This window comes from Trachurus trachurus, assembly GCF_905171665.1.
Source record: "Trachurus trachurus genome assembly, chromosome: 6".
Taxonomy (NCBI): domain Eukaryota; kingdom Metazoa; phylum Chordata; class Actinopteri; order Carangiformes; family Carangidae; genus Trachurus; species Trachurus trachurus.
The window spans coordinates 32,342,042-32,360,320 of NC_139897.1; the positions used below are offsets into that span (position 1 = coordinate 32,342,042).

General features: G+C 42.6%; 1 protein-coding gene across 1 annotated transcript in view; it reads left to right on the plus strand.

Annotated features, from left to right (window-relative positions):
• Nucleotides 1-18,279, plus strand: part of ptprz1a (protein tyrosine phosphatase receptor type Z1a) — a 113,608-nt gene that overhangs the window by 66,449 nt on the left and 28,880 nt on the right. Inside the window, exons 9-13 of the mRNA XM_083973425.1 lie at nucleotides 2,083-2,267; nucleotides 3,728-3,854; nucleotides 6,392-6,432; nucleotides 7,263-9,840; nucleotides 15,357-15,495. Of these exons, the coding sequence (XP_083829551.1) occupies nucleotides 2,083-2,267; nucleotides 3,728-3,854; nucleotides 6,392-6,432; nucleotides 7,263-9,840; nucleotides 15,357-15,495 (3,070 nt within the window). The remainder of the gene's footprint in view (nucleotides 1-2,082; nucleotides 2,268-3,727; nucleotides 3,855-6,391; nucleotides 6,433-7,262; nucleotides 9,841-15,356; nucleotides 15,496-18,279) is intronic.

An 18,279-nucleotide genomic window follows, 5' to 3' on the forward strand; every position in this document is an offset into this window, starting at 1 on the left:
CGTCTCTGCCCCACCGATCTCAAAACAATATGCACCGATTATTAAAGGTGATGAACCTACTGCTGTGACTATAGGGATTATGATCAGAGGAGGATCTGACTAAATGTTGAACTATCCCTTTAAATTTGATCAAATCAAATCTTATCGTATCACCTGATAAAATAGGAAACTGATCATAGATCATGATCCATATTGATCCATTATCACTATAAGCTGCTCTGATCCAAACAGTCTGTTCTCCTGCCTCGTTCTGCCCTCTAGTGGTTGAACCTGCACCTGCACCTCCTCCTCCTCCTCCTCCTCCTCCTCTTTACTCTCTCTCTCTCTGTGACTGGGATCATAAATCTCTGGTCTCTGGTTTAACTGGTTCTCTACTCATCTGGTTTTATTGCCAGTTTTTGTAGCGTGACTCGTGAGCAACATTTTTCTTTCCACTCTGCTGATCCCTGACAGAGTGGATAGAGGTCAGAGGTCGTCGGAGGTTCGGGCTCAGCTCAGCCTCAGACATGTGTCAGAGCTTCTCCTCCGGTCTATTGTCATCGATCCGCAGCCTTTTTACTCTTAATCTGTGTTAATCCCAGACCTCAGAGCGTTTGTCATCGGTGTAATCTCTCTGCTCCGTTAATCTCAGCTCTGACCCAGAATCACACTCCGAGAACAAAGACCGGAATATTCTCTTTAATTTTCCTCATCAGGCCCCTGGTTCATGTTTCAATGTACAGTAGAGAATGTGAATAATGCACTGATCAATTTTGAGATTTGGGGGCTATTTTTCTTCCATGACATGTATTCTCTCAGAAAAGTCAAAAGAAACAGTAGAAAATCCACATTAGGGTTTTTATTTTACTTAATTTTGTCTCTTTTGTTTGTAGATTTCTGCTAAATTCACCAGAAGTTAGACTGACCCATGTCATGTCATGTCATGTATCATTGTAACGCTCTTTCTCTCCTGAACAATGATGTAGGCTCATTTCCTTTGTATCCGCAACCAATCGTAAAAGTACAATTTACATTAACAATCTATGGAGTTTTACAGTCCAAGTCTTTAAAGGCCGTTTTCTCAAAATGAGTTTTTCAGACTCAGATTCTGAGCTAGAAATCTCCACTTCAGCAGCACTTACAGACACCAAACCTTCCACTTTGATCCCTTTCTATATTCTGAAGGTTTTTACAGAGGAGATTGTTGATATATCATTCACAGCCTCATTTATACAACATTTTATTCCTAAAAACATGGCAAAATAGGATTTTTTAGGGCTGGTGACAGTATTTTCTCATTTACAGAGTGATAAAAAGAGATATCCAAAATCCCCTCTGTAAAAACTTCTGACTCTAATATGTCAACACAATAAAACAAGAATTTTGAAAGTGGCTTTATCCATCGTTCAGATTTAGGTTCTGGAAATATATGCAAATAAGTGCATATTTCAGATTGGATTGGATTGTACTTTATTGTCCCGAAGGGAAATTTGTTTTGGGCTCGGAGCCACTGCACTACACAAGACAATACATACGAGACATTCATACAAAATACTTTCACACCTTTAACACGCATTCAAAACAGTGAAGGGTGCTTCCACTCTATTACAAACAGGTCAGTAAAAACAGTCTGTAGAACTGATCAGATCAGCAGCTCTATAAGTTAAAGTGCTATGTGCACTGTGGTTCGACAGAGAAAAACTAAACCAATAGAATAAAACCAACAATACATAAATAAACTAGAGTGCTACATTGCATATAAAAAAGAGTTATATGATCAAGAGTGAAATAATAAAAGTAATAACATTTCATTAGATTTTGCCTCATTTACATATTTAAACATCAAATTTGACAAAACTTGTAATACAAAAAACATTTGTCTTAATGTAAGTGATGAACTTGGGAAGTTTCATGGTGATATCTGTTATTTACAATTTTTACCCTATTCAGCTGTAGTGTCTCCCTTTAAAATGACTCATAGTTATTGTTATCATTAGGCTCAGGTGTTGATTTATATCTTTTCACGTGATGTGTTTTAATTCTATTTTCCCCCAAAGAACCAGAATCGGTCTGAGATTTTCCTCTCTTCTTCTTATTCTCCAGTCTGCAGTTCTGAGCCAGAGAACATCCAGGCGGCTCCGTACAACCTCAGCAGCCTCCTGGTGACGTGGGAGCGCCCGCGGGCCGTGTACGACGCCAGCATCGAGAAGTACTCCGTCACCTACGGCCTGGTCAGCGCCGACAACGCCGCCCCCGCCCAGTACCTGACCGACGGAGACCAGGACGTGGTGAGAGTCCAGAAGCATTTTGCTGCAGCAGAGATACTACAAACATGAAAATTAAACTTTATTTAAACAAACAAACAGCTTCAACTGTCACTGGACCAAATATCCGTCTCATTAGTTTCCACTTTAAAGATAAACTTCATGCAAACATCTGTTTATAAACTAATCAGAGCTGCAGAAATATTCACAGCTCCTCAACAAACTTTATGAAATGTAATAAACAGATATTTAAAGGGACATCGAGGAGTTTCTATTTGGTTATAAAAAAGTCTCACATTAATGTGGATGAATCTACGTTACCACTTGTTAATGGCCCATTTTTGATAAATATATCGTTTTGTCTCTATCGTTATTTTGTTATTTTAATTACAATTAAATGCTGGTTGAGCCGACCAGCGTTTCTTTACTTTCGGTTTCGCGGACGCTGCCCTCATGAGAATAACGCCACCGAATCGCCGTTTATGGTGGGAACTACGACGGTATCTGATCGTCTTCCAACCTCTGACTTTAATTCTTGATGAATGAAAACATTCTTGACAAGACGTTTGTCTTGCACCGGTCCAAGAATTTCACTGTGTGCGTGGAGGCTCATGGTAAATGTAGTATGAGAACACTTCGCTTTCCGAAACTCCTCGTTGTCCCTTTAATGAATGAATTGAACAAATTAGTAAAGGTCCAGTTAGTTTTCCCTGAGATCATTATCTAATCTGTTACATTCACTACAAAACACAAACCACATAGACTCCATCTTGACACAGACAGTTCAACATACAGCACAAACACGGACAATTATAGATAGCTCCTATAGTAAAATGCTCTTGCATGAGATGTTGGGACGATGTCAGATCCACATCACAAAGGTACTAACTCCTGGAGTCCAATTACACATTACATAAAAAAAAGTCAAAAAAGCCATATAGATTTAAAATCCATAACAAAAGTAACAATAAAACAAACTGAAAAAGGTAAATAAACTAAAACAGCTTCATATACAGAGACTGAAACAAAGTTAATCAAGTCTATAAACTGATTTTTGCAGAACATCATCTTGAATGAATCAGTTAATCCATCAGTCAGTTTTCTGCCGCGGGTCCAGGTCCAGGTCTCAATTCATTTAATGAATCAGATCATCAAGAATCATTGTTATTATATCAATCCTACTGGTCTTCTATCATGCTTTTATTGTGAAATTAAAGTTAAATCATATTCCATGCGATATTAAAAGATGTAAATTCACCTACAAATTCACCTGTAATTGGGATCAATAAAGTCTGTCTATCTATCTATCTATCTATCTATCTATCTATCTATCTATCTATCTATCTATCTATCTATCTATCTATCTATCTATCTATCTATCTATCTATCTATCTATCTATCTATCTACCTATCTACCCCAAACCCAGAGTCATCCACCAACCATTCTTTAATGATTTTAATGTGATTCCTCTTCCCGCCACCAGGGGGCGATACTGGACGACCTGTCGGCCAACAGCAGCTACGTGGTCCAGGTGGTGGCGGTCTGCACCAACGGTCTGTACGGACGAGTGAGCGACCAGCTGACGGTCGTCATGCCCGTCGACGACCCCGGTAAGAGCGAGCGAGACCGAGACCGAGACCAAGCGTAGCGTTCAAGAGACACAGATTTACATCTCGTTTAGAGGGTTGAGATTTTTATACATGAGTGAAAAATATATTGTTATAAAACATCAAACACACAAAGTTGTGGTATCTCAAAATTATGAGTTAATAAATGAAGGTAATCAATCAAATTGAGCTGTTTGTTAATTAATTAAGATTTAAAGTCAAAATTATAAAACTTAGAAATTAAAAGTTCTTATTCTCATCGTTTTGAATAAACAAAAAAAGATCTGACTCATAATTATGACTTAACCCAGTCAAAGACAAACTTTGTGTTGTTTGCCAAGTTCTAATCATGTTTTATCTCATAATTGTGACGTATATTTATATTTTGACAGGAAAAAGGTTGAAAAGTTTTAATTTATTTTGCTCACTTTCAAGTAATACAGTAATATTTCATGATCTTTATTTTCTTGGAGAAACATTTCCATCCTCGCACTCGTCCTCCCTCTGAACCCTGAACGATATGAGCGATGTTTTTGTTCTTTATCTCGCTCCTCATCTTCCCTTCGCTTCTTTCTCTTCTCTCTGGGTTCGACCCAAACGTCCTCTGAGGATTTAATCACTCTCTCGTTGTTGGACTCTCGTTTTTCCCCTGTGCTTTTAACTGTTTCATAAGTTTCTCTGTGAACTCTTTCAAATGCTCTGTCTCTATATATATTTCTATATTTATAAAAGAAAAGAAGAACAGATCATGCTTGGTTTGGGGTCATTTCCTGTGTAACCTTCATGTCACGTGGAGGAGACGCAAACGCCTCCATCTTGTGATTTGTTTTTCACTCTGTGGCGTCCGTTCCTTCTGCATCTCACAGTAAGAGAAATGTTTGCATGTCTGCAGCCGCATCTTGTGTAACATGGATTGGAATGACAATCACAGTAACGTTGTATTTTAACTTTCTATTAAATAAACTAATATGTCTTGTTACAAAGAGAAAATAACCCCCTGCATCCTATTTCACTGTCAACTTGCATGAACGACTGATGTTTCTGCATCATTCAGTAACTGAAGGGAACGGGACTCTTTGTCTGGCTAGGCTACTGCTAAATGTAGCTAAGTTTAAGCCAAGTTTCTGACCATGTTTCACGCAAAAGTCAAGAGTTGAAATGACAAACATGAGGTAGCACGAAGCTAAAACAGGCTTTAGCTGTTTGAAATGTTTGTAACGTTAGCTTAATGCTACACCAACACGGACAGTTTCATGCTAAAGCTAAGTAAGGCGCCGTCTTACAGTTAGCTAATAAAAACTGTTGGTTAATCAACAGAAAATGTTTTTATATAAAATATTTTTGCTTGTTTTCTCTTTTTCGTATCAATACATATATAAATTATTTATCAACTTTTGTTATTAGTCCGACAAATTAACTTTAAAGATTTGTTGTTGTTTTTTACGTTTTATTAACTTAGCTAATAGTGGCTAAATTGCTAAAATTAGCAATTTCCAACTCTATGAATGAAAATTCTGTATTTTTTTTTATTTGTATCCGGCTTAACATTAATTCATTCATGTTCATAAACGTTAATTAATTTTCTGTTGATTGGCTAGTCAATCAAATGACCAGACTTCTTCATATAATTTTAATTTCACTCATGCGTTGTTTCAGATAAAGCTCAACAAGAGCGATATATTGATCAGCTAAAGTTCCCTACCTTCACCCCTCAGTCATCTCCATCAAACCCAGTTCATTAAACTTGTAAAACCTCATCTCATGCTTCACAAACCAGTTTGATCTGGTCTCCATGATGTTGTCCCTTAGCCTCGGACAGGTAAGACCACACCTGCCCCCGACATGCCCGCTGTGTGCTGTGTGTGCGTCTGAGCTCGCTCAACGTAGTCTGTGGCGTTTGCAAACTCTTTGTTTGGCGAGTTTGTTTTATCCCTCTTTGGTGACGGACGGGCGGAGGTTGAAACCCAAACGGCCGAGACTCAGAATCAGAGGAAGTTGTTGTAATTTTTTCAAATTTTCTTCCCTCGGCTCGTCTGGTTTCATAAGGAGGATGAAACAGGAAACTGATCAGATCAGTTGCAAATGCTTTTTTTTAAAGTTTGTTTGAGGTTTTTGCTTGTGTCTTCTTTTGGGGGAACCCATGCATGAAGTTCCAGATGTGCCTGATGTGTTGCATGCATTTGGTAGCCTATATTCTCCTTGTGTCAAATCAAACACACTGCTTCAAATGGTGTGTTTAACCTTCTCCCACTTTTCCACTTTAACCTTCTTTCACTCATTTTCATCCATCAAGACAGAGAGAGATTTTTCTGAAGTTTTCCAGAAACACAGTGTCCCACTTTCTCCTTTCCATGTTGTTCTCCTCATATTGATTTATCCCTTTGTCACATGTCTCTGCTTTTACATTTTCTGTTTTTATTTTGTACATTTTCAACCTAAGGAAATGAACACCAACATAAAGCAGACAACAGTTAAATTGTGCAGTTATTTTAATGCCTAAGGAACTAATGATGTAATCTCTGGCCCTTTTTTCCCCCCAGAAAATGCACTGGATCCAGATTCAGAAGAATTTGATGACGAGGTAAGAAACTTTTTTTAAAAAAGGGATAGTTCACCCAAAATTGAAATTGCTGGGAGAAGTTTCAGAGTCCTCCGTGGCTTCTCTGAGTTACAGGGGGTCTCGGCGTAGCAGTGCATGTCCATATAACGGTTGCAAATGGATACCAACTGTCTTCGTAACAAAAAGACACACCAAAAAACATCCAAATACCTCCATGCTGCTCATATGTAATGTCCGTCTTGTATTGAAGCCCCGAAATGCGAAGGTCTATATTTCAAGCTTGTTTGTAGCGGACGAAGCGGGAAGAACTTATTTAATTTTTTTCAGAACAATTTTGCATTTCGGGGCTTCAATACAAGATGGACATTGCATACGAGCAGCATGGAGGTATTTAAAGCCCTGAAATGCAACATTGTTCTGAAAAAAATTAAATAAGTTCTTCCCGGTTCGTCCAAATTGGACGAAGCGGGAAGAGGAGCTTCCACTACAAACAAGCTTGAAATATAGACTTATATATAGACCTTTGCATTTCGGATCTTCAATACAAGACGGACATTACATACGAGCAGCATGGAGGTATTTGGATGTTTTTTGGTGTGTCTTTTTGTTACGAGGACAGTTGGTATCCATTTGCAACCGTTATATGGACATGCACTGCTACGCCGAGACCCCCTGTAACTCAGAGAAGCCACGGAGGACTCTGAAACTTCTCCCAGCCCTTAGTCCACATGAGGGGGAGTAGATAATGAGAAATTTCAATTCTGGGTGAACTATCCCTTTAATACAGATGTTTATTTAGATATTCGTCACTGTGATTTGTTCCTGTCTGTAAATCTTTCTGTCGCCACCAGAGCAACTATGAACCTGATGCGAGTGAACCGGCCCAAACCGAGGATTACGATCTCCTCTTCAACCCTACGCGGCCGCCAACGACTACGACCACGACCACGACGACGACCGGATCGCCTCCTCCTCCTCTACCTGTACCGGACATCAGAACCACCACAACAACCGGTCACAGGAGAACCAGCACCACCACCGATCCGGTTCCCTCGGTCAAGTCGACTCAGTCCGATCGAGTCCTGAGCCGTTCAGAGGAGGAAACGTCACGGCGCAGTACCACCGTCCAACCACCGGGGGTCGCCCCGTCACCAGACACCAGTGGAGAGACGGACTTCAAAGCTCCTTCTTACTCCACAACAACCACAACAACCACAACCGAGGAGTTCATCTCCACCTCCTCTGCTCCGTCACAGTCCAGAACAGAAGCAGAAGGAGTTTTCTTCGGAGGCACAAACACTAGAGGTGGTAAAGGTTTATCTTCACACAGCAGCACAACGACCATGAGTTCTCATACCAGCGACATAAGCAGCACAACATCGTCGTCTTTGATCCAAACTGAGAACATCCAAGTCTTGGGACGTCCCATAAACGAGGAGGAAACCGATCCTGAAGGTGAATCTGAAGGTCTTCCAGGTCCAGAGATCCAAACTTCGACTTCCCGACCTTCCTCGTCGAGCGAAGCTGCTAGTCCCACCACCACCACGACTCCCGGCATCATGCCTCGTGTTTCATCTACAACAACCTCTGTCCAGTTGAGCGCTGTTCTTCTCTTGCAGACCGTGAAGCCGGTGTCGTCCAACGGTGAGAAGCGTCCCACTGTCCTCCTCCCATCCTCCTCTTCCTCCCACGCTTCCTCCTCCTCCTCTATCTCCCCTCTGTGTGACACCACGGACCCCGACTCCTCCGCTTGCCTGCATCTGCATGACCCTCCTTCCTCATCCTGGCCTGATGTGTTGTCGTCTTCTGCCTCTGCCTCTGCATCGGACACCTCGCTGCTGCATGCCGCTACTGCACCGCCGCTGTCTAGTAGCAAAGACCCAACAGCAGCAGCAGCAGCTTTTTCCCCTTCTCCTTCCCCTCCAACCGCCCAAACGCTCGCTGCCTCGCACACCCTGCCTTATTACCCCCCGCCTCACCCTCACCCCTCGCTCCCCCTGTCCCCCGGTTGGGAGACGATTGACCTCGTCGCCTCCCATGGTGGCGGTGTTGGGTCTGATGATGATCCCAATGGTGATTTGTTGTCTGGTTCTTCTCCTACGTCTTTGTCGGTTTCTTCAGGTCATACCGTAGCGTTTAGCGATACTACCCCTCCTCTGCAAACGATGCCAGATCCCTCTGGTACCGCCGACAAGTTGCTGTCCGAATCCCCCTGGGATCCCTCGCTGTCCATAGTCTCTCTGTCTTCTCTCAGCCCCACCACCCTCCTCCTCCTCCAGCCTTCGGTCCTCCTCTCTAGTGACTTCGCCCTCTCTGGGGCAGCAACCCCGGGTCTGTCCCACTCGCTCTCGGCAGCGGGGTTCGAGCAGGAGGACTCGAGGAGGTACGCCAAAGGGAGCGCCATAGAGTCGTTTCTCCCCAGCGGCGATGGTGATGGGTCGTTTCCGTTAGCTAGCGACGTGGACAGCGACACCGTGTGCGGCTGCTCTCTGGAGCCGTCGGCGTCCTCGTCCTGGTTGCATGCGTCGCTGTCTTCCTCAGTCTGGGACTCGAGCGTCGGTGGTTTCCCTTCGGCCATTGGCGCCAATGGGGTTGGTGTTGGTGTAGACGACCTTCGCTCCTCTGTATCTGTATCTCTGGTGGGTTCTTCTGAAGGTCTGTCCTTATCCTTATTAGACCGGCCTCTGCTGCTCTCATATAGCGCCGCCGTCTCTCCGTCATCATCGTTCCCCTCTCTACTACTCTCCCAGCTTCTCCAACCCACCCACACCCACAGTGATCCGCCCGTTTCTGTTGCAGCCACAGCGTCCGCCGCCGCCGTCAGTGATTCCTGGTTCTTGGCGTCGGATGCGGATGACTCTGCCTCCTCCCCTACCACCACTGCCTTCCCTTCTTCCACCCCTTCAACATCCCCCTTTACCCCCACCCCTGACGGACCGGCAGCGTTAGACACTAGCAGCAGTGCATCTGCATCTGCATCTGCATCCGGCTCGGCGCTGTTCCCCGACTCCCAGGAGATCGGAGTAGATCAGGAGTGGGACCGGGTTCAGACCTCGGCCTCGGGGGACGGCGCGATCCCGATCCCGTATTCGACCAAAGTCACCGTAGTAACCGCTCCCCCGTCCGGCCAGCAGCAGACCCCCCCATCCGACGACGATCTGGATGACCGATCCTCAGCGTTTTATTTCGAGAGCGAGAGCGGCAGTGCGATGGCCTCAGAGGCAGGAAGCACCGCACCTCCGGTCACCACGCCGACGGTAACCTCGGCCGCCGCCTCGCCCTGGTCTTCGCTGGCCGGGGGGGAGGAGGAGAGCGGCTCGGGGGGGCCGGGCGAAAGCCTGTACGACAACGAGACGTCGTCCGACTTCAGTCTCTCCGAGCGAATGGAAAGAGAGTCGGAAGAGGAAGAGGAAGAGGAACCAGTCGCAGGTAAACACGCCGTCGTTCCGTCGTGTTGCACAATGTCTGATCTGCTGCACGATGCCGAGGGACCGGGAAGAGTTCTGGACTAATCCAACCATCTGTCAACTACAACAAAACCACATCTCATTTCTTCTCATTTCTGTCTGTGAAAGCCAGAGTAAGAATAATATCCACAACAGCAGTCGCCAACGGGATATCCCATAACGTCAATGAATCACTTTCTTCTTCATCGTCATATCTTTACTACCATTAATCCATCAGTTCTGAAAAGGGGCCTATTCTCTATCCCAGCATGCATTTGGGTCGTCGCAGAGCTCAGTGTTAAACCAAACTGTGAACCGGATTAATCCATAGGTAAAAACAAAAAAAAAAGTGACAACAGTACACAACAACTATTTTCAGCATAGATAGAAAAAACAAATATCGCCATCAGGGAGAATTAAAGACGTTACAAAAAGACTGGACGTAAACGTGTAAAATGGAGCACTGAGATGAGACATTGAATTTACTACTGCACATTTCAGACTCAAGGACAAACTGCTTCACCGAACAATAAAATATAAAACAAAGGATCAAACAGATTCATAATATAAGAGTAAAAAGGAAAAATACCAACGTGAAATTGCATGAATTTCACATGTTCAAGTCCTCAACATCTTTGAGTACATTTACATGGTCAACAAAACTCCAATATTAATCTGATTAAGACAATACTCTGATTAAGAAACTGCCATGTAAACAGCGATTTCTGATTACCGTAGTTAGTTTATTAGTTTGTTTATTAGTTTAATAAGGGACAATGTGCAATTACATTAATCATGTAAAGAAAAAAATGAAAAGATGGTTGCACCAGATTTAGCTCCTAGTAGTCCTAGTAGTCCTAGTAGTCCGGTTAATGTCATAGTCAAATGTATACACTAATCAAATTAAGATATGTTGAGTTGTTCCTGATTTAGTTGCACTATCAAACACATGTACAACCTTCATCTCAATATCAACGTTCTGTGGGAGTTTGGCTGCATTTTGCGACAGGACAGCTTAAATGGCAAACAAGAGATCTCATAGAGAAACCATAAAACATTACATCAACTCTCCCATCAGTCCTGACTTCGTACTCTCGTCCAGTACCTCCCAGTTTGTCGTGGTTGCGTAATGTTGCAGAATGGCACGTAACTGAATGTTGAGGGTGGGATGTTCTGGAGGGAAAGTCAAACGGCATGACGTAGGCCAGGCTAATCCATCTACGCTCTATAACATGTAAAACTGGAACATTAATATAATATTCTCAGAGCAACTCATGTACACACCTTAATCAGAATATTGTCTTATTAGAAATAATATCAATAGTCAGATAACTGCTGTCTGTGTAAACGTAGTCCCTGTTGAACTGGTGTCAACCAGAGATCCACTCTGATCAGATGTTCCTGTCGATGTCCAGCAGAGGGCAGCAGAGCTCTGTAAAGCTGCTGCTGGATCAGACACCAAACACATCTATACTGTGATTCACTGAGTCATCAGCAACAGATCGATTCATGAAGCTTTCAACAACAATATCTTTAATTACAGTTTTTAGAAAATGTCCCGGTTATCTTTAATAAAACAGAATCTCTCAGCCTGAGACCAGATCTTGACGTGAAGGTTGTAAAGAAGCATAAAGGTTCATTCAAACAGTCGACCTCTTTAAAACAAATCGTGTATATTCACAGAAGCTTGGGAATCGAATATAGAACTGTGTCTTAAAAGAACAAAAATGAACTTGTGGAGGATTAAAACTTGCTGTAGCTAAATGATCCATCACCGTCGACAACAGCAGCCGGCCTTTATGTGTCGATGTGTGTAGTCACTAAAACTCACTGAAGCCTCGTGTACTCAAGGACACTCTGAGTTTGGAGTGTTTTCTGAATGAAACATACAAATTCAGACTTTTTTAATTTTTTTGACAACACGTATTGTTTTCAGATATCTTTCAGTTTGTGTGTTTGGGGTTTTCGGCACTGAACTGAACCGCTGCTGCTGCACTCTTCGTGGTCATCGTTGTCAAAGCGCCATTGAAAGCGCGTTTAACAAAAGTTTCTCAAGTGTTTGCTGCAACGTGACAAAGTTTGCAAAGGGAAATGAAACACGGAGATGGATCATCAGTCTGCAGCAAGTTTAAAAAAGAAAACACACAACGAAGTGGAAAAAAGAAGTCGTACGTGGAAACAATGTTACAATTTCAAACTTGATGAAATAAAAACCAAGTAATCTGAGTCATATTTCGGGAAGGACAAACGACAGGAGCGGTGTAAAACCTACTAATTAATTAATAAGCTTGTCAATAGAAGTTTAAGAAGAAGTGGCTAAAACACTGAGGTGGTTCGTTCTTTAAAACGTGACTGTACCTTTGCCAGTGTATTTCCATAGCCGGTGCGGCCCTGACATCCTGACAAACACCTCCATCCTTCATCCTTCATCATGTATTAGTTTAACTCCGGCATTTAATCTAAAAAATCTTTTCACGTGGGGAAACTCTGAGTAGAAGTTTTTGTGTCCTGAATTCTTGTCAGATCATCTTTTGAGTCACTTTTTTGTCTCTTTCAGTCTCCAATAACCTTTTCCATCTTCTTTTTTTTTTCCTTCCTTCGCCCATTCTCATCGCCCGTGTGTCCAGGGTTTTCTTTTTTTTTGAGAGAGAGGCAGACATTTGGATGTTGGATGGATGGATGGATGTGACTGGATGAATGGGTTTCACTCCGAGTAGAATGCACACAACAACGGGCTCTTTATGAACTAGTCGGCAGGGCAGACCCGGCCATTCACAGCTGAACTGAGTCAGTTTGTGCAGAAGAGGTAAGTTCTGACAAACAGCAGCCTCCCATCATGCAGTCAAGGTTAATCCACACTAGTGTTTTCCTCGCTGCTTCTCAGACGATAAAGGAGAGGATTCAGCGGCAGCAGCAGCGGCGGCTCGGCTCAGTGAGGTCAGGTTCAGCCGTCAGGTTTTTCATCCCCCGTTATTCAAAGTTACAATTATGCTGCTTGATTGACTCGGTGCTCAGCTTTGTTTGTGCGCTGCAGCAGCACAGTCTGATGAATATGTTCTCGCTTGATCTGTGATGGACTTTTGATTATGAGCCTTTGTGCGCCTCTGTGTTTCTTTCAAGTGGTTTGGCAGGTGGTTTGAATGTGATGAGTTTTGTGTTTGTGCAGCAGCAGAACGACTGAATGTGAATGTGAATGGTGGTGGTGCATTGTGTGTGTTCCAGTAACACGGTTCATGTTTCTCTTCTCTGAAGTGTATTATCAGAGATCTGAGAGCGCTGGAGCTTTTTTTTGCTTGTGCAAAGCGGTTCAAGGAGGCCACACGCTGCTCTGGAGGCAGGAATGAGCTCCGTGGTCGAGGTAAACCCGAGTCACCTCAGGTCCTTGAGCTTCTTGTACATTTTGAGTTGGTTTTTTTTTGGGGTTATCAGAGACTCAGAGACCTCCGCTGCATGTGGACTCAGGACACGTGGGATATAGCCTACTGTATGTTTTTCTTAAGAAAACCCCCCATGAAAAGGACAACCGGTACAAACTCTGCCTGCATCTATGAATATTTCAGCTATTTTCTCTAAAGCTTTTAGACATCGAACCACAAAATATGGAAGATTTATTTATCCTCCTCTGCCCTCACAGAAGTTAGAAACCTATTTAGCCTTTTGGGGAACATTGTCTTAAAAGCACTTCCTGGTTTTCTAGTAAAATGCTTTAAAGGGATAGTTCACCCAAAATTGCAAATTTCACTCATTATCTCCTCCCCCTCATGTGGACTAAGGGCTGGGAGAAGTTTCAGAGTCCTCCGTGGCTTCTCTGAGTTACAGGGGGTCTCGGCGTAGCAGTGCATGTCCATATAACGGTTGCAAATGGATACCAACTGTCTTCGTAACAAACAGACACACCAAAAAACATCCAAATACCTCCATTATTTGGATGTTTTTTGGTGTGTCTTTTTGTTACGAAGACAGTTGGTATCCATTTGCAACCGTTAGCCTATATGGACATGCACTTCTCCGCCGAGACCCCCTGTAACTCAGAGAAGCCACGGAGGACTCTGAAACTTCTCCCAGCCCTTAGTCCACATGAGGGGGAGTGGTAGATAATGAGTGAAATTTCAATCTTGGGTGAACTATCCCTTTAAAAGCAGTGCCTGGTTTTCTAGTAAAATGCTTTAACTCACATTTTCTTAAGACCTTGTTTATGCAGAACCGCAAAATGTTGGTCCAACCAGGTTATTTATGTCATAATGGGTCATTACAACTCAGCTCTTATTGGTTTCCTGACTGTTTTAACCACTAATGCATCAGTTCAGCCAACAACATGAAGCTCTTCAGCTGCCGGGAGGAGAATCTGTAAAAGAACCTCCAACAATTAGACGAGACAGAAATTGGTCATTTATAGCTTCCAGATGATCCTGTATACTGTATGTCACGTCGTGAAAAAGCACTAAGAGGCGGCGGCTGAAGTGGAGAGAGAGAAGTCTTAGATAGATTCATATTCAAATGGATGAGATTGTTGGGAGTTGAAATGCAGCGTGAGGATAAAAGTAAAGAAGGATAAATGGCTGAATGATCCAGATTCAGAAGAACAAATCCACACTTGACCACGTCGACCTGAACATCGCCGGTTCAAGGCGGCGACAACGACATCATCAATGGAGACATTTCTATAATTAACTTGTGTCGGTGACTCGGAGTTTAATCTCATCTCATCTGCAGCCAGAGCAGCTTCGGCCTCTTGAGAATCTACAGGTGATGGACAATGTTCCCTCTAATTTTCAAAACTCCTGAGCAGAAATTCAACTCCCCTGATGACCTGCTTGAGCAACTGTGAGCGACAGCTTAAGCGTACACACAGTACGTCCACATGCTGGTGCTATGGCCTCACCTGTCCAACTCCAAATATCAATACTATTGGCTATTACTATAATGATTAATAACAGATTATTTTGACAACATTAAAGGCTACTCCATATCTAGGTCAGTTACAGTTAATGATAACAAAATACAATATTGTTTTGGCAAAATAGATTTTGCATTTATTGCCATATGAACAATTATGTCAAAAAATAACTAACATCAAGTTGGTGTCATCAACTCTTGGCACTGAAGCATTCTTGATATGAACAGTAATAATAATAATTCTCGAGCAAAAACTTAAATCGTACTTTGCACTGCAGACCACAGTGCGTGTGTGTGTCTGTGTGAGTGTGAGTGTGAGAGAGAGCTTGCAAAATTGTAACTGTTATGTTTTGCCAATGGGCTCCAAACAATGAAAGAGAGGGATGGAAACATTGTCCACTCCACACTTCCCCCTCTGAAATAAACAGTGAACTAGTCAGGTACATTTGAGTGTGCAACTTTTTTGTCTGCTGAGCAAAGAGGTGGGGAGCAGTAAAACACCTTAGAGGGAACAGTGGTGATGGATGATGATGCTTCTGATTGGTTGCCGTGGGTTTCCTGCTGTAGTTTGACTTCCTGTCCTGTCCTCCTCCTCTCCTCCAGACGCCAGCAACAGCAGCCACGAGTCCAGAGTGGGCTCCATCAGGGAGCGGGAGAGGAAGGCCGTGGTTCCTCTGGCCGTCATCTCCACCCTCACCGTCCTCGGCCTCGTCGTCCTCATCAGCATCTTCGTCTACTGGAGGTCAGTGCTGTTGTTTTATTACTGTATTATTATTATTATTATTATTATTATTATTATTATTATTATTATTATTATTATTATTATTATTATTATTAATTTATGAACTGGTCTGGGAACAGTTTTTAAAAAGTTTGTTGTGTTCAGTCAAACGTGGACGATGCTTCTTATTACTGTAAACCCAACACGACTTTTCTGGCCAAAATTTTTGGTTTTGGTTGAGTGATGTTTGTTTTTAGATAGATAGATAGATGGATGGATGGATGGATGGATGGATGGATGGATGGATGGATGGATGGATGGATGGATGGATGGATGGATGGATGGATGGATGGATAGATGGATGGATGGATGGATGGATGGATGGATGGATGGATGGATGGATGGATGGATGGATAGATAGATAGATAGATAGATAGATAGATAGATAGATAGATGGATAGATGGATAGATAGATAGATAGAACGACAGATAGAACGACAGATAGATAGAACGATAGATAGAACGATAGATAGATAGATAGATAGATAGATAGATAGATAGATAGATAGATAGATAGATAGATAGATAGATAGATAGATAGATAGATAGATAGATAGATAGATTTTCACTATTGCGTACAAACGGCCGTGAGAAGTGCAAATTACATTCATATACATTCCCACATTTCATACACCACAAATACATAGAGACATAAGAACATAAGAACATAAAACATAAGACCCTGCAAATATAATTTGGGGTTGTTCGTACTGTATGTGAGAACCCTAACCTTAACCCCCCCAGGACAACTTGAGGGAACGTCTTCAGATCTGGTGCAAACATTCACTGGAGCTGATGCTGATTAGATGTTGGTGGTTAAAGGTCACAGTGACTAAACAAAACACTTTTTATATATATTTTATATGACTTCCATTGGTTCATTGGTTACACTGCTCATCTGTGCAGCAAGTGGAGCCAATCACAGCTGATCTCAGGGTGAAGGGGCGGGATTATATCTGGGCAGGTCACCTGTCAATCACAGGATGACATATTAAAGGGATACAGTAACACAACGTTACCACACAGAGTTGTTTTAGAGGGAAATTCATGCAAAACCACTGATGCGTGTTGCCTTCAGGGACAGTTTTTCATCAAGCAGTCTCTCGAAAACAAGTCCAGTTGTTCATCAGGATTAAACATGATTACACATTTACAAACAAAAAAGAAAAAAAACACATGTCAGTAAAATATGATTTTTTGTTTTTTTCCCCTAAATTTGAAATGTTTGTTTTTAAGTTAAGTAAGAGGTTTTTAAAGCAGAAGTGAGTGATATATTTGTGTTAATATAAGTCTTAAATAGTTATATCTTCCGACAGCAATCACTTACATAGAGTGTTTGGACTGAAACACGGGTCTCTCAGTCCCTCTGCTCTGCTCTGAGCCGAGGAGAAAACATTTATCGTATCCTACAGTTTTTATCCAATGAGGAGAGAGAACGGCATGCAGGGCTGTGTGTGCAGCCAAGGGACGCCGTGAATGTGGTGACGTAGGGACGAGGACTGTTATGGTGCGTTCAAGGAAACTCGTATTTTTCCGACCGTGAAGTGGTACCAGTTCGATCTGGTACGAGTTCACCGGTCGGAAGTTACGAGTGGCCGTTATAGTGACTTTCACCGGTAAAACAGGTCGGAAAAACACGAGTGGGTTGCCTGGAACGCTACAAAGTCGTAAGTTGTGACTTGAAGCTGTAATTTACGATTTCAAAAGCCTGCCTGGAACGCAGCACTAGCGAAAACGACCGGACCACTCACTTCTGCTTTAACTTATCACTGGTTTTATTTCTCTCTCTCCCTGGCTGTAATTGGTAGTTTCTCTCCTTCACCTGAGTGATGTTTTCTTCACTTCTTGTTTCACCTTTAATCAACACCAACATGTGTCAAATCTGCACTTTCTTTTTTTCAGAATTTTTATTTGATTTTCAATCATACACATGCACACAAAATCACATCCCGACCCAGACCGTCAGCAACCATACCGGAAAAAAACTAAACAGAGCAGCACAAAAAACAAACAAACAAACATTTTTCTCTCTTTTCTGATCGTCGACATGAACTCAGACTGTAACACAGATAAAAACCTGTCAAACATCATCACAAATAAAATGATTTCTGTCCGTATAGGAGTCAACCATCCAAACACACAGCTCCAGCTCCATCATATAGCCCAGTGTAATAATAACTAGTGACTTCAGCCAGACGACCGTCGTGTTCGAGAAGATTAAGCTCCTCGGTCGTGTTGCTACATTGTGCTGAGCGTGTTTATCTGTGTGTGTGTTTGTGTGTGTGTGTGTGTGTGTGTGTGTGTGTGTGTGTGTGTGTGTGTGTGTGTGTGTGTGTCACTAACAAAGCTGCTGTGTTGTGTTGGTCTGAATGAATTCCTTTCAGTGTGTGATGTTGATTCTCCTCCTCTCACCTTGACAGATCCAGTTTTCCTCCTCTTCTTATTATTATTATTGATGTGTGTGAAAAAAAGTGAATTTGGAGCAAATGTGAGTTTTTTTTTATATTTGAGAAGAGTTCCAGCACACATGGCCAACTTGCAGAATTTATTGCATTGCAACGTTTCGGTGCTAGACCTTTTTCAAGCGAATGTTTGTGCCACCACAGGAAGCCATCTTAAAGGGATAGTAGCATTTTTTTTTAAAGTGGGGTTGTATGATCTACAAATAGCCCCTAAGTACTTTAATTGCAGTAGAAGACTCTCTGCACTCCTCCCGTTAGCAACGCCAGCCCATAATAGCCCTGC